At 57.3% G+C, this 15,852-nt stretch overlaps 4 protein-coding genes across 4 annotated transcripts; 1 reads left to right on the forward strand and 3 right to left on the reverse strand.

Moving 5' to 3' along the window:
* Positions 1-8,438: 8,438 nt before the first annotated feature.
* On the reverse strand, positions 8,439-9,536 carry A1Q1_07530 (uncharacterized protein; the record flags this gene model as incomplete). The annotated part of the gene is made up of 1 exon (XM_014326925.1): positions 8,439-9,536. The coding sequence occupies one exon, from the start codon at positions 9,534-9,536 to the stop codon at positions 8,439-8,441; it is 1,098 nt and encodes a 365-aa protein (XP_014182400.1).
* A 387-nt stretch (positions 9,537-9,923) lies between these two features.
* Positions 9,924-10,389, reverse strand: A1Q1_07531 (uncharacterized protein; the record flags this gene model as incomplete). Its single annotated transcript, XM_014326926.1, has 2 exons — positions 9,924-10,052; positions 10,183-10,389. The coding sequence occupies 2 exons, from the start codon at positions 10,387-10,389 to the stop codon at positions 9,924-9,926; spliced, it is 336 nt and encodes a 111-aa protein (XP_014182401.1).
* A 444-nt stretch (positions 10,390-10,833) lies between these two features.
* A1Q1_07532 (uncharacterized protein) lies at positions 10,834-13,098 on the forward strand (the record flags this gene model as incomplete). The annotated part of the gene is made up of 1 exon (XM_014326927.1): positions 10,834-13,098. One exon carries the CDS (start codon positions 10,834-10,836, stop codon positions 13,096-13,098), a length of 2,265 nt encoding a protein of 754 aa, XP_014182402.1.
* A 329-nt stretch (positions 13,099-13,427) lies between these two features.
* Positions 13,428-15,600, reverse strand: A1Q1_07533 (uncharacterized protein; the record flags this gene model as incomplete). The annotated part of the gene is made up of 4 exons (XM_014326928.1): positions 13,428-14,637; positions 14,694-15,187; positions 15,234-15,276; positions 15,332-15,600. The coding sequence occupies 4 exons, from the start codon at positions 15,598-15,600 to the stop codon at positions 13,428-13,430; spliced, it is 2,016 nt and encodes a 671-aa protein (XP_014182403.1).
* Between the last annotated feature and the right edge of the window lie 252 nt (positions 15,601-15,852).

The raw sequence follows: 15,852 nt of genomic DNA on the forward strand, positions 1-15,852 counted from the left end.
CCAAAGCTCCAAGCCAATGCACACGCATGCACAGCACTTCTTAACCTCGTCCTGAGGATGGGCAGCAAAATGTGAACGCATACGCCAGTGCAGAGCAGGACACAACCCATGCGCCACTTAGCTCCTCGTGTCCGGCTTTCCAGTTGAAGTCGTGAGGCATGCGATGTTGCTCTGAGGCTCCGCATCTCGCTTATCGCCCTCAACTTTGGTTAAGCACCACTTCCCCAATCGATTCCACTTCCGGAGGCTACCCATGACCCGTCACAGCGCATTCTCCTGTCGCCTGCCGTAAGGCCTCTTCGTTACCAACTGACGCCCTTGAGGCCCCTTGACCCGCGGCCCGCGGATTCGCAAGATTCGCGCGCGAAGTTCGCTAGGAGCGAGGCTTGAATATCCATAAGCCGCAGGCACGGGCACACAAGAGGCACTCACGCATGCACGAAAGGACGAGCGCGGTGAGCAGCTGCACCGCTTCGCATTGAGAAATGCAGGGCCCGTTCAACCCGGTGCCTCGTTCTGCCCACCGAAGGATTGAGACAGGCACACTTTGCACCACTTCATTCTCGTGTCAGTTATGAAGAGAGTGGCTGAGGCTATGCAGATTATGCTGCGGCAGCGATGCTACCGCACACCAGCTGATCACATTGTGGCTGCTGATGTTGTACATCCAGAGGGGCCTTGCTCGCCTTGTGACGGCTACGCTATTGAACGCTCCGAAGGGGACAAGGAGAGAGAATAAATGTCCAACCGTGCCTGACCCTCACCACAGGTGGATTCCTGCAAATCGCACCCAAGCCCGTTCCTGCGGCGGCTTGGTGCCCTCCTTCCCTCACTGCCTTTGTCGCCCTGTACGCTTGGTTGCAAATGCTGGTGCACGGTGCACAGGCACCCACAGCAGCACATAGTGGCCTCTGACTGATTCCCGTCAGCAACGGTTATCGGCCGGGGACAACCCCATGCACGGACGCAACTCTAATTGCGAAGTTACCGAGTGGTTGGTTACATCCAGAGAATTCATGCGGGCGGCTACGGCGTTCGCCATTTCCAGCTAAAATCCCCAGCAATGAGCAACCCGCACCGCCGCATCGAAGATCCCACCACAAGCTAGGAGATATGACTGCCAAAACATGGGCCCATTTGACGATGCGCAGTACCTTGGTCCACTGTTACTACAGTGGATGGCCGCATCGGGGTGCTGGTCGTCGTCGCTCGATTCAAGTATAGTACTGTAGAAGCAAGTCTGCCGGAAGGGCGAGTTGCAGCCACCGCGTGATTTCTCTCCCGGATGCTACACGATACGCGAGGTACGGCTGGTTTCCTCAGCGCCCACAAAGGTGACTCCAGTGAAATTCAAACGGACTAAAGAGCAGGAAGTTTGGCATGCCTCAACCCTTCGTAGGCGCTCTTTTGCGCGGTCTCGCGCCGCCCACGCGCACGTGATCGTGATATCTTCGAACTTCAACACAGCGCGTGAATCGCGGAACAACTTCGGATGGAAGAGTGCAAGGCCCCTTCTGCTCATCGTGCTTCTGTCAAACCGAGTGTTGCCCCATCGCATTCCTGCGCCCAGGCCACCATCGTTAGGACACTCTGCTGCTGCGCATGATGGTCGACAACCTTCGAATTGAGTGGCACTGGGGCCTTTGACACACTCACCACCCCAAGCCCTCAGGTGGAGAGCCCAGAGCTGAGCTCCCGACTCAACACTGCCTCACCATCGCCGTATCTCAGCTCAGCTCCAAACAGAATAGGTGGACAGCTCAGCCAGACAGGTGAGCTGGACGGTTTTCGTCGGCGAGCGTACAGTCCGAACCCCGTTGTCGGCAACTACACCGGCGCAGTCATCCTCCTCCAATCAACATCTCCTTGCAGCGAGGCTCAATAGAAGCCCCTTCTTACCAGAGCTCCCAACCCTCAAGAAGGCACGGGTAAAGTCAGGAGTAGAAAGATAGCGACTCCCAAGCGAGCGAGCCCCACACGGGAGCTTCTCTTGCCCTTTATCTGCAGCACATCGCTACGCCATGTATGCGGGTACCCGGAAACAGGCCAGTTCTACAGCTGGAGGATGCTGACGAGCTGACGAGCCATGCGTCTGGAGTGCGCCTTGCTGCGCCGAGCTTTCGTTGGGCAAGTGACCGACCCTCTCCATCCCCTTCACACCTTCACCTCCCTTGCTTAGTGTTTTCATGCTTCGTCACGCACAGTAGGAAGTGACATGTCAGTGTCTTAATGCGCAGGTACATCGATTGCAAAGCGGAGACGTTGCCGACAGTGGAGGGGACCTTAGCGACACTGTCTCAGTTGGCTGCGCACCTTAACAGGTCGCGCAGCCCGCAGTACAGATCTGCAGACCCAGGTCGAGACCGTGTGCCCATACAATAACCCACCGACTCGTCCAACAGCCAGACGTACGACGCGATCCTGTTTTAGAGGACCCGGCCGGCACAGCTGTCCCGGAGTGAGTAGTGGTAGGCTTGCGGCGACTCCGACCGGATATGGAGTCAGCGAGCCGGGCAGTCTCCAGTGGCGCGTCGTGCATTGTGTTTCGTATTCATATTCGTCTGGAGGATGCCCCCGGTGTAAGCTCGACGAGGTGCTTGACCTCAACCCCGTACAAATGAGGAGCGAACCCACAACAGCGCAATCCGCTTTGGGTGGGGTGAATGCGATCCCTATCGATCAGGTACGCCCAGGCACGTATTGTCATCAACCAAGTTCTGCGGAGAGCGTTAGGTTGTTGGCCGTCAGCGGGACGAAGTTAATGCCCGCATATCTTGATCCGGGCTCGCCGTCTCCAGTTCGGCCCGCTGATAGTCCTGAGACAACGTTTGAGAGTGCTGGCCTGTCTCGCTCCATCACTTTGCCCAGGGTCGCCGTCACTCTGAGGACACTCAACCTCTGCAGTGCTGCCTAAACCAGGGTAATACAAACCCGATGGTCAGGAAGCGGATGGTTGCTAATTAGCGCTGTGTGGTGGGTTCTGTCTCCCACCCCACCAACAGTGTCTTCATGCGATCCACCAGCAAGCACATGGCGCCGACGGAGAAATCAACCCGGCAAAAGCTCGCATGCTTGAAAGTTCGCCAAGGGTTCTCGAGGGGGCCACAGATCGGTGACTACCTCCATTCCCCTCGCAGGCACTGACCAACGCTATGGTATGCATACTCCGCTTTCACTCGCCGGAGAAGAACAGGGTGGTCTGCCACCCCAACGCAGCTCTGCACCGACTCCTCGCCCCCGCACTTGAGGCGCTCGGTCTATCAGGAGTTAGGTCTAGCGCCAATCGTCATGGACAACCTGCTTTACCCTAGCCTCTTGTCAACGGTACACTGCGTCTGCTTGTCTGACTAGAAGTTGACAGAATCGTGTTTCGTCAGTACTCCTACGCATGGGACGAGACCCGTATGCTGCGCCGAGGCTGTCATTCCGGAAGTCTCCGCCCTTCCATGCATCGGATGTGAGTTTCATCGCCACATCATCATGTCACACGTCCCAATGGAAGCACAAGTCCCTGTAGCGTGTTATGTTGCATCTTCCGGATCATTGTTCGCCTCCGGTCGATCACACTCTCGCGGTCCGCGCGCACCGCTTCTCTTCGCATCCGAGCTCCTTGTAAAAGGTGTAAAGGGCCTGCCATATTGACCTTGACGCACCTTGTCTCTCAGGTGCAACCGAGAGTGTCATTGGACCCAAAGTTAGTAATTCTCGAAACGTCTTCCTCTGAGGCGCTCCTGGCGTTCTGCTGCGGCGTCCAAGTTCGGAAGGCGTTTGCAGTTGGGAGGCGGGCACCTTGGCGCTTTGATAGCTGTTCTGCAGCTGTACAGTCATCCGGTTGGGATCGAAGCTTTGTAAACCCAAGACGTCGCGTACGCCCTGCCAGCACAGTGGACGTTGCCCCATGATCAGGTCCAGGGAGCGTCCTAAAGCAGTCTATAAGCAGTCTATAAGCAGTCTATAAGCAGTCTATAAAGCACGCGCGGGTTTTCAATGTAACGGCAAAGAATATTTGACCTATCGAGGCAGATGCAACCTCAGCACCCACACGTCACCAGCAGTACATGGGCACTCAGTGGAAAAGTACATATCCGCAGTGAGAACTAGGTAAGCCATCAAGCAGTATCGACAGCGGTCTATGCTCGCCATGACGCTCCCAAGTGCTCAATCAAAGCGAGCGGCGAGCGACCGCGTCAGCGAGGATGTGAGGCGGAGGCAGTTCAACGCAGGCAGATACTCGGCAGGGACGGCGATAACCACATGACAGCGCCACTGCGGGCCAGGAGAATTGGCCAGCCTGCAGGTCCATAACAGGCACTCCTGGCCCTGCTCACGCTGTCTGGTGGAAGCAAACGACATATTAATACAATAAGTGAACTGCAGGCCAGCCCAGCGGGTGGCTGAGGCTTACCTGGATTTCCTGGCGCTCGGCGCTGGCGGCGGCTTGCGGAAATCCGTAGCTCCGCCACGCCATGTTGGTTCTTCCGCATATTGTGTGAGTCCGCTGTAAGACGCGGACAGGCCGGAGTACACCTGGATCTCGCAAGCCTCAAAACTCTATGCTCGCGCCTTGCCGTTGACGGACCCTTGGTTCCATTCCACCTCCTGCATAGTCCTGCAGAATGCATGCCAGCCTGACGCAATCACAGGGCCCGGACAATTGGGCAAGACTGGGCGTGCTGAACACAGGCACACATTGCGCTTGCCACCCGCAACTAAGGAGGTGACTCCATTAGATGTTATCTTTCAGCTTCAGCCAACCACGTCACTTGTTCATTCACGGAAGCAACCAAGATTGATAGCAGATGTTTCTCATATGTTCCGTTCCCTCAATGCATTCATTCTGCCCGCATCCGTTGCAGGCATGAGTAATGAGCCGCCCACTGCCCATTGCAAGACATGAAGTGACACGAACGAATAGGAGAATGTCTGACACAGAGACAGAGGACACAGTGGATCACGGAAAAAGGTCCCTGTCTCGAACACCCTACGCTACTCGGAGTGGGTGGTGGGTCTGGTCGTCTCACCTCGCCGGCTACGTCGGAGATGCGTCACCCGCCCGTGGCCAAATCCGACGGACCTACTTCGTCCGAAAAGCTCGTTGAGATGCAGGCGACAACGGGGCCACCTAGTGCTTACTTTTCTAGACGGCCTAGAGCTCGTTCAGCCTACCATGGTGATGTGTGCCTATCAACCAGTACATGGATTTTGTCCGCGCGTTTTCTAAAGTCTTCCAAAACTTACGAGACCCAGTCTTCACCGGTGATGGAGCGTTAGGGTGGCAGGCTCATGCCTTTGACCAAGCTATCGCGGCCTCCGCTGCATGGCCGCTGTGCCACCTCGGTCTGATACTGACACCGGACCCGCTACGGTCAGTGACAGGCACCGTTCACACGACGCAACAATAGGAAGCGATAGGCGATGTGCACTGCATTCCACTACATGTAGCTAGCGGTGCCCAATGTGCTCAGGATCCCGTCCAGCGCCATTTCCTCCTTTTCACCCCATAAACTTATACTGGAGGCCAGATCCGCGACCATAAAGTCAGACCACATCAGTGGGCGTCTCTCTGTGTAGCATGCACAACATCCGTGGGAGACAAGAAACCACACTGAACGGTCACAATCCTCCGTGCTTGCATTCAAGCGCGAAGCATAGGTTCCGTGGCAGAACAAGATATGTGTGTCGTGCAGAGCGAGAACTGAATGTGGCACTCAACCTCTTTTGGGAGCCCTTCGCGAAATGCGACCTTACAAACCCACGCCGCGGCTGACGCTTAGCTCAACTACGTGTGTTTTAAATTGCACCTGAGGAAGTAAAGGCGCATAAGCCAGCACGCATGCTGACCGGGCCTTCTTGAGCATCGGCGTACTAGTGGCGCCTAGGTAGATGGTGGCGGAATGGGTCGCTGAGGCAGAGTTGCTGTCACGTTGTGGAAGTTGGCTGCCAAGCAGAGAGCCTGAGTGCTGGAGTGAATACACTTTGCCTCCCCCGCGAGATATTAGTACTGAACTGTCTTGGAATATCGGTACGCCTGACGAGGTCCGTGGTATTCTCAGATGAACGTCGATGTCTGTGACGTTAGCGGGAATCAACCAGTCAACCTGTGCGATAACATAAACAAACGGTGAACCTTGCGTAAAACGCTAGCCCGATACAGTTCACTGATCCACCTGGGGTACAAGGCGTCGTGGGCGACAGACCGCTAGTCTACTCGCTCGGCCTGTCAAAGACCTAGATCCAATGCAGCCCGTACTGTTGATCTGACATTCCGAGTATCGTAACAAAACAGCTGCGCCCTTTCAGCGCAGACCTTGGCACCAACGACTGACACCCTCACAGTCGGAACACCGTAGGGCAATTCATTACCAACGCACGTCGCGGAACGTGTCGGAGTTCGATGGGATCGAGCGAAGAGGAGCCGGCTCAGCAGGAATGTGAAGGAGTGAGGGAGGTCGGAGAAGGAGGTAAAAACGAACGGAATCGAAGAGAGGAATCTGACGAACTTGAGGCAAAAGCAAGATTTATGGCAGAATCAAGATAGATACCAGTCATCATCACTCCCGCGGTTCTCAAGAGAAACACCAGTCGATAGCAGCGACCAAACATCTGGTACGTTACTCCCGGCGGCATGACGGTTAAACCATAACATCCTCTATAGCGTCTTGCCAAGTCAAGCGAGCTACACGTCGCGGACCACTAGGCTGGCTCCCAAGCGTACGTACCGACGAAAGAACGTGGTGATCGAAGGAACGCTCCTGTGACGACCCTTACATCTTCTCATATGCTATCCGCTCCATTCATTTCCGCGACCAACTTGCAATGCATGCTCACTGCCTATCGCTGCTTTTCCCGGAAACCAAGCACTGACCGGAGTCTCTGAAGCGAGAACCGAGCGAAATCAACTCCGATCACACTGATCGATGGGAACACCGACATATAAGTGGCAATGAGGCGGCCGCGTTCCGACACAGCCGGTCAGTACATCAAGTTGTGCCGGTCCATCGACCTGGACGGTTCTGACTTAGGTGAACAGCTGGAGCTGTTGCGTCGCCCGTTTGGCTGTACGGTGATGCCTTCTTAGCATGACCATTTGGCCGAATGGTCCCAGAGCTTAGGTTCGCGCTCAGTCTGGACCAGCAGGGTAGAGCCGCGGTGTTGTGTCTCTGTGAGCCTCGGTGGTGGGAAGAATGTCCGAGACACGGCTCTTGCACGCCACTGGAATCACACTAGATGCACAGATATACGCTATGGCGCCCCCTGCACGGTGACGTGAGGGTCGGGGCGGACACGACCCCGCCCACACTGAAAAATTAGGGTAGGTCAGCATTGCCGGGGAGCGCTGAACAATGTTGGGTCAGCTCCGAGTGGGTCGATGGACCCAAGATCACAGTAGTCGTAGTATCTTCGCGAAGCCTTTGACCCAAATCCATTCGTGTGCGCCCGAGCACAGAGCGAGAATCTTAGCAGGAATGCTTCTCAGACGTTGGTGAAGTTCTAAGCGGCTGACGAATACGAAACTTTGAACTGCCAGACTTCAGGCCTCGTGCGAGCCACTTTGGCGTTGCACGGTGCACGTTACGACACCGGTGCCTTATAAGCTGCTACGAGACAGTTTGGACTCCTCAAGCCTGAGCCCGTTGAGGCTTTAGCGTTGTGGCATTATGGGGGCCTTGAGATGTTTGTCGGATATCTTGTGGCTCAAGAGATGACGGTGGCGGGGACGACTCTGGTTACGTACAGCGGAGCGGATATCGTGACGACCGCCATCGCGTATCCGCATATCAGTCAGCGTTCTGGGTCATAGGGTCAGCCCATGCATTGGCCTTAGATTAGGTTCGCCTCATAAGTAGAGGCTGGATCTGGTGCTACCCACATGCGGATGTCTGGATAGCACTGTCCGGCCTTGGGCTGCTGAGGTTGAGATCTCGACGAAGGACTCCCTACGCCTGTCAAGGCAATCTAACGCACATCCGTGCTCGGTCTTGAGGGAGCGGACGTCAAACGCAGGAAAGCTACACGCTCACTCATTTGCGGAAACCTAATGAAAACATTTAGGCCAGGTTGAGTAGTTCTCGAGCGGCGTCTGGTTTGCAGTTTCGGGGACAGGAATGGCGAAGGGTGCATGGAGCAATCCTGCTCCACTCCGACGCACACGTTTAAGCAAATGACTGGCTGCTTGCCAAGCAACATGCCTAGGTTAAAACTGCGTCAGATGACCGAGGATCGAGATCTGGGCTGTTGTGCAGTTCATCAGCATTGCAGATGGGCGAACAGGATGGCGGCGATGACGGGACCTTCGCCCAGGTCGTTCGTCTCATCAGTCGTTTGGAAGTTCCGGTATCGATGGCTGGAAGTTGCGACATAAGTTTGGAAGTTGCGGTTGATGCCACATGGTTACCAGCGTGCATTAATGACAACAGTACACAAGGTATCTTAGATGCTTACACAATCCGCTCTATCCTTGCCCCAGGATACTGCTCGATCAGCTCAGTGTTGGCCTTCTCGACCTGGCACCGGCGCCACTCAGCCAGCGAGCTGGGGTTCACAATCCATATTCGTGCCCTGTGCGCGTCTTGCCCATCTTCTTTCGTCCCCTCCTCAGCATATGCGAAGGGGATTCCCTCCATGACGCCCTGTTCGCGAAGGACTTTAAGTACGGCACCACGGTTGTTCGTGAGAATCGTCATGCCCCCCGCAATGCCGGCCAAGAGCGTGCGCAGCGTGTGTCCGCTCGGCAACTTTGAGTTCGTGAATCGCGTCCCGACCCTCGCTCGCTGCGGGTTTCGGGATATTCTCATATTTTTCGGCTTGCCTGTCGGCCTGGGCTGCATAGCCTGCCCATCGGTATCGGGGGGAAAGCCAGTTGCGGGTGTCTCGGTGGGCGTATCCTCGGAGGAACTGAGCATCTCGCGGCACACGTGCGCGACCGCGCTGTCGAATGGAGTCGACAGTATCCTCTCATGCTGTGGAGAGACGCCCTCGGCGGTCCAGCTGGGTTCATCCTCCAGCACGCGAACACGGAAGTCGCGCAGGTTCTCGCTAACTTTTCCCTCCCATCTCGACCCGGCCCAGAAGTTGTTGGCATTGAACATTGCTTGCGCTCGGTAGCGCTCCCTCTCGCCACCTATTACATCGACAAGCTTCGGCAGGCGGTCGCGCACCTCACGCGTTATCCAGAAGCGAACAGTCCTGCCGTTCAGCCGGTGTATCATCTCTGTGATCAGGGGGCGGCGGATCTCGCACCGCAGCTGGTCTCGCAGATCGCGCGTTGCGTTTGTATAGTTGCCGAGAACGAGACGGTTGTCTGCGGGACCATCGGAGCCCTCAGGGGATGAGGCAAGCTTCATCGTTCGAAAACGAGACTCTAGCTCGTACTCGTCTGCAGGCAATGGATGGTGTGTCGAGTCACAGCAAAGCGCAATCATAATGCTGAGGTCGAGGACGATATCCTCTGCTGGCTGCAGGGGCGGTATGTGTCTAGGTTCGGGAATGGCCCACTGAGAGTCGCAGAAGTCGACATGTATACCGAGACGCTGCATTTCCGTTATCGTCTCGCCAATGCGGGAGTCTGAGTGTCCAGTTTGCCGGCAGGCGGGTGAGGATGTAACGTAGCCGTGGCGGGGCCAGTCCGGGCGTGCGAGGGTATTGTGCTGCGGCGGCTGCCAGAATCCTCGCGTTCGTAAGAAGTGAGTTCGTAAGGTTCGGCGCCGTGTCGGAGGAGTCGCTTTCCCAGTCCGAGTTGATGTACGAGTCCTGTTCACGAAACTCGACGAGGAGGCGGGATTCCTTGATTCTCTTTGTCAGCGGAAATGCCACGGAGCGTTGGGGTGCCGAGTCACTGCTGCGAGAATACCTACGTGTTGACCTTGATCCACTCACCGCCTCCGTCGCCAACGACATCGATCTTCATGCTCCCATTCCCGTTCTTAAAGCCCGGTACCTTGTCGATCGCTTGCCAAATTGCCGTCACCGGCTTCGGAGCCCGCAAGAAAGCTCCCCATACTCCCTCTAGGCTGATCAGATTTGAGGTGTACTCCGCCGGCTGCGATGCAGATCTACACAACTGAAGGTCAGCTAACAGCACTCACGGAGTTAGTTCCGCTCTGCCTGATGCTCTGATTTGGCACTTTCAGAGAAGCATTCGGCGCCCGTTTTTCGTGGATCACTGGGTGTGGGGAGACTCACGGACTCGATAATTGCTTGCTCCTTCTCGACGTGATGCAGGAACTTCGAGAGGCCCTGGATAGTCGTCTGGTCGTAGTCCTGAGGGTGGTGCCAGTCTATCACTGGCGAGAGAAAACGGTCACTCGCAGGCATGGCGGCCATGTATCCCTTTATCTGGGCGACGAGCTTGTTCAGCGCGGCCAGCGTCGCCGGTAGTCCCTCCGACATGGCTAGAGAATCAGTGACTGCTGCGGAAGCGGAAAATGCGGAGGCTCACAGCGTATCCTTTCGACCGGCGAGACCTCAAGGGACTCCGTGTCGCCAAAGTGATGATGAAGGGGTCGTCAGAGCCAAGGGCATCAGCTTGTTATCCTCCACCGACAGGGATCTGCGGCTCAGACGACCTCCACCGCGAGCTGCATTGCGTTTGCTGCAGGGCCTCCACATTTTGTCTCCGTTGCGCGCCTGACGCGCCTGCCTTCATGAGCGTGCCTCCGCCTCATGGCGCGCCCAGGGCTGGCAGGACTGGTAGGGCTGATAACAGCGCAAAGCGTGTCCTGAGATCCAAGCGCGAACAATGCAAACTCGTTCGTACCATACCCAACCTCCGTCGCGTCCGCCATGCTTTCATATGAGGAACAACGTCTGAAGAATATCCGGTGAGCTACTGGGATGGACAGTACAGCTGACGACAGGGAAAACGAGGATCTTCTCAAGTCGCTTGGCTTGGCACCGATGAAGAAAGCTCAACCCCCTCCACCGAAACCAAAGGCTGCGAAGAAGAAGAAGAAGGACACTGTTGACGACGACGACTACAGCGCGAGTCCGGAGCGCGAGCTCAGGCGCAGCGGTCGCGCCCGGAAGCTAGTGCAACGCGACGACAGTAGTAGCGAGGACGATTACGAGCCGACACCATACTTGAAGCGCGCGATGAAGGCCGAACGAAACAACTCTACAAGACAGCGGGTTGACCAGCCGCAGCGCATCCAGCAGCGCTTAGGTGAGCGTCTGCACGACCCAAAGACATTTGGTCCCATCCCTGGGGTTGAGGTTGGCACCTGGTGGCCTTCGCGCATGGAGTGCTCAACCGCTTCAATCCATGCCCCTACCGTTGCGGGCATCAGCGGCAATGCTATTGAGGGAGCGTGGTCCGTCGCCCTATCGGGCGGATACCCTGATGACGTTGATTTCGGCGAGGCGTTCACATACACTGGGTCCGGAGGGCGCGATCTCAAAGGCACCAAGCAGAATCCGAAGAACCTTCGTACCGCACCGCAGACGTTTGACCAGAGTTTCGATAACTCCTACAATGCTGCGCTGAAGGTGAGCTCAAGGACACAAGTGGACATGCTGACCGAACAGAGATCCGCGGAGACACGTAAGCCTGTTCGTGTTATCCGCGGATTCAAGCTCGACTCGAAGTACGCTCCCGCCACGGGCTATCGCTACGACGGACTCTATGTCGTGGAGAAGGCGTACATGACCAGAGGGCTCACGAAGGGTTTCTTGGTGTGCAAGTACGCTTTCAAGCGCCTGCCCGGCCAGCCACCTCTGCCCATTCGAGAAGACGACGGTGGGAACGCCGATGAGGGCGAGGAAGTGGAGGAGGATGAGGAGATTGTGCGACCTGAAGATGAGGACGTCGGTGACGAGTTTGACGGAGGAGAAGAGGACAATGGACAGGCAAGTGAGGAGGTAGGCAACGATCATGGTCGCGAGGGTCAAGCCAGGGGGAAAAGGAAGAGACAAGGAGACCAGGACAGCGACGAGACCGGTGACGAGGAAGCTACGGCTGATGGTGATGGCGAGGAGCTCAGAGCGGAGGGAGACATGGACGATGCCGATGAGGACACGGGAGAGCAGGAATCGGATGCGGAAGAGGATGAGCCCGTCGCGAAGCGAGGCCGTGGTCGCCCTCGCAAGCACCTCATCCAGTCTCCTCCGCGCAGACGAGGCCCAGGCCGTCCTCGCAAGAACCCACTCCCCGCTGCTGAAGGCGAACCTCCAACGAAGAGGGGCCCAGGTCGGCCTCGCAAACATCCTCTGCCTGAAGCTCTCACGGAGAAGCGTGGAGGAGCGCGCACGCGTACGAACCTACAGCCCAAGGACACGACAGCGGCTGCTGAAGAAGACGAGTCAGAGCCGCCAGTGTCGAAGAGGGTCAGGGGTCGACCACGCCAGAAGTCGCTCTCCAATGCGCCGGGTGAGGAGCCGAGGGAGGCCGCGGAGCCTACACCGGCAAGGAGAGGAAGAGGATGGCCACGCAAGGGCGGTGTCTCTGATTCTCCCACCCCTACCGAGTCTGAACTCGAAGCTCCCGCGAGGAGAGGTCGAGGAAGGCCGCGTAAGAGTGATCCTGCTCCCGCCGCTGAGTCTGTCATGATCGAACCTGAGCCCATTCGGCGAAGCTCCACGCGGTTCCGCAAGAGCGGAGCCTCTGAGGGTCTAGCGCCGACAGCGCCCGATGCTACCGAAGTGACGCCGGCGAAGCCGGCACCAGGACGCCCACGCAAGCACAACCCCGGCGGGTCTACTTCCGTCAACGTCGAGGAACCCGAAGCAGCGCCCGTGAAGCGCGGCCCTGGCCGACCTCGCAAGAGCACGATCACGACCCCCAAGCTAACCTTGCCTCGCCGGACCTCCGGCCGTCTCTCGACTCACTCCACGCGCACCGAGTCTGAGGCGGCCGAGGTTGACGAGCTGCTCACGCCCGCCGAGCTGCGCCGCTCCACCCGCCGCGTCTCAACTCCCCAGACTCCAATTGGATCGCCGCTTGTTTCTAAAGCTACGGGGCAGATCAACACGCCTGCTACACCTCTCCAGACAACTCGCGTGACCCGCCGTCTCAGAGCTCACTCAGCAACGCCTGGGAGTAGCAAGCCTCGTCGCATCATGGAAGTCGTCATCCCTACGCCATCGCCAGCGCGAGAGCAGTGAGCCTCCTCTTCTCTCATCCCCGACACGCGCACTCGCGCACTTGCCAGCGATCCCCGTTCTGCTATTCAAGGCCGCTGTGCATAAACATACCCATGCGCAGACTTACACGCCATTGATGATACCAAAAAAGGAAAAATGAGTTATATAGTTCTACACAGTTTATGTTAAGGGACGGAGAAGAACAATCCCCTGCCTGTCGCCTGTATTGCCTACCGTACACCTACACGCCGTACACGCACTCATGATCCTGACTAACGATATACCGAGGCGCTAGTGCTACACTACTCGTCTTACCCCTCTGGGTGGAGACGGAAGGGCCGCCTCCCATGTTAGAACTGGCGATTGACAAAGATGGCGCTCGTCTCTGCCGGCTTCGCCGCGTTCTTAGCGACGACTTCGATCTTGGTCTCGACACGAGACATGGGGACAGTCCACCGCATGCCTGCGGGCTTATCTCCGTCTTCCCCATACACGGGTTTCGGTATCGGAACGGCCGTGCCGTTGACGCGGAGACTGAGTTCTGGCCGCTCAGAGCCCGGAGTACCGCCCTCGATATCCAACCACGCCGTGAGCTGCAAGCTCGACACGTGTCCGCCAACGAGCACGGCGTGGTTCAACAGGCCCTTGTAATTCGTCAACCGGATCGCACTGGGGCCCACGACGCCCTCGAACCCATACGCCAAGTCGATGTGCTTCACTGTCGGAGGGGTTTGGAGCTCGAGCTCAGGCCGTTTTGGCGTTTGCGCTGAAGGGGCGGGGGCGGGCACGCCACGCTTCCGCGCATCGTTCGCAGCCACCATCTGCTTGTATATGGACTGCGCCAGCGGTGGCAACGAGTTGAACCACATCTGCCGCTCGCCCTCAGAGTATCGGTCCAGGTTGGCCACGATCTCCTCCGTCACAACGCCGGGCTGTAGTTGCGGGAGGTACGCCTGCGGAGCCGGTGATGGCGGTTGCTGCGCCGGCGAAGCTGCTTGCTGCGCCATGAATGCTTGTCGGGAACGCATGGCCTGCGTCTGCGCCTCGAGGATGTCTTGATGATACTGTTGCTGCTGAGCCTGGCGCTGCTGCATGAGCTGGTGTTGCGCCTGTTGATGCTGTATCGCCATCGGCGGCGGGGGCTGCTGTTGCGGGACAAATTGCTGCGTCAACCCAGGTGTCGGAATTCCGTAGGCGCCGGGGACCATTGGTGATGGCTGAGGTACATGACGCACCGGTGTCATCTGTGGTTTGTGCTTGCCGCCCTCCTTGAACATAGCGAGCCGCTCCTTGACGAGCTCACGGTGCTGCGTCGTAATGTCCCGAATCTGCCGGGCATCCCGCCACACCTCCGAGTTATCCTCATTGTACTGCATCGCATTGTCACACATGAGGTCGAGCTCGTCGAAGAAGGCGTCAGCAGAGTCGTACCGTCGGGCGAACATGCGTTGTTCGATATCGTTCAGAGATATGGGGTTCTTGATTTCTCGATAGTAGTCTGGGAATTGCCGTCGGTCGGGAAGCTGCAGAAAGATGGCGGCGACGTCTCGGTTCTCGCCACTGTGGGATCAGCTTCCGTGTAGGGGAAGAGTAGGAGTTGGGGAAGGGTGACTCACTCGTCTGATCGCGCCTCCTTGATCGCCCGCATACAAGGCTTGATAAGCTTGTACACTGTGGGACCATCCTTCATGTAACTACCCCGCTTCTTTCCCGTGCCCGGTCCGCCGTGTGGCCGTGGTGTCGACGAAGCTGTTTCGGACATTGGCGTGGAGGGGCCGGCAGGTGAGGGTGCCTCAGTCGACACGGCTGTCCGGGTCGGCGGGACCTTCCGCTGGGGCGTGGGCTGCGGTGGTTCCTCGGCCTCGCTTTCCGATCCGTCGTGGTCTGTCGTGTGGCTGCTGTAGAAGTCGCGGGTGACCTTGTGCATCTTCTTGGCCCACTGAAAGATCAAGGATTCACGCATGTTGTATCGCTTGGCGTTGTTCCAAATCTGGCCAAAGTCGTTGCAGACATCGTTGAGCGTGTTATATTGAGCCTTATCGAGCCTCTCCTTGACCATTTCGAGGGACATGGGATGCTTGATCGTTTCATAATAGTCGGGGAATTGTCGCTGGGAGGTGTCAGATCGGTAATCAAAAGATAACTTTTTAACCAACCTTGTTGGGCAAGTGGATGAAGGGTTCAGCCATGGATTCACCGCTGTTGTCAGATTCGGGCACGCGAAGGACAGGGTTGGAGCGGTGCTGCAACTCACTCTGACTCTCGCATCGCGGAAATCTTGTTGTAAAGTTGGAGGCCAAGCTGCTTCGCGCGTGCGGGATCCTTGGGATCCGGGTCTTCCTTGGTTTGGGGGCCGGGTGATGGGGTGCGTCTCCGCTTACTCCGGCCCTCGGTCGATAGGATGAGTTCGGGATTGACATCGAGGCGACGCTTGCGGGCGGGTTTCTCAGGGGACGCAGAGCCAGCCGGAGGTGCAGCGGATGCAGCCTGCTCTGTCTTGACTGCCTCTGGGTGGGAACCCATGATGAGGGCGTGGGTGGATGCAGAAGTATTCGAAAAAGGTGGATGGGAATCGATGAAAACAACAACAAGGCTAGGGGAGCAGCATGGGTCGTCATGATCGAGCTCGACGGCGTGCGTGCGGCCACCACCAACACGCAAATTTGCTTCCGTCCATGAACACCAGGGCACGGGCGTCACCTCAAGTGGAGGGCTGTCCACTTAGCCAGGCGATTTTGTTGTTTGTGTTTGTCGTAAACACAATTGCGAATTCGC

This window comes from Trichosporon asahii (assembly GCF_000293215.1).
Source record: "Trichosporon asahii var. asahii CBS 2479 unplaced genomic scaffold scaffold00015, whole genome shotgun sequence".
Lineage (NCBI taxonomy): Eukaryota > Fungi > Basidiomycota > Tremellomycetes > Trichosporonales > Trichosporonaceae > Trichosporon > Trichosporon asahii.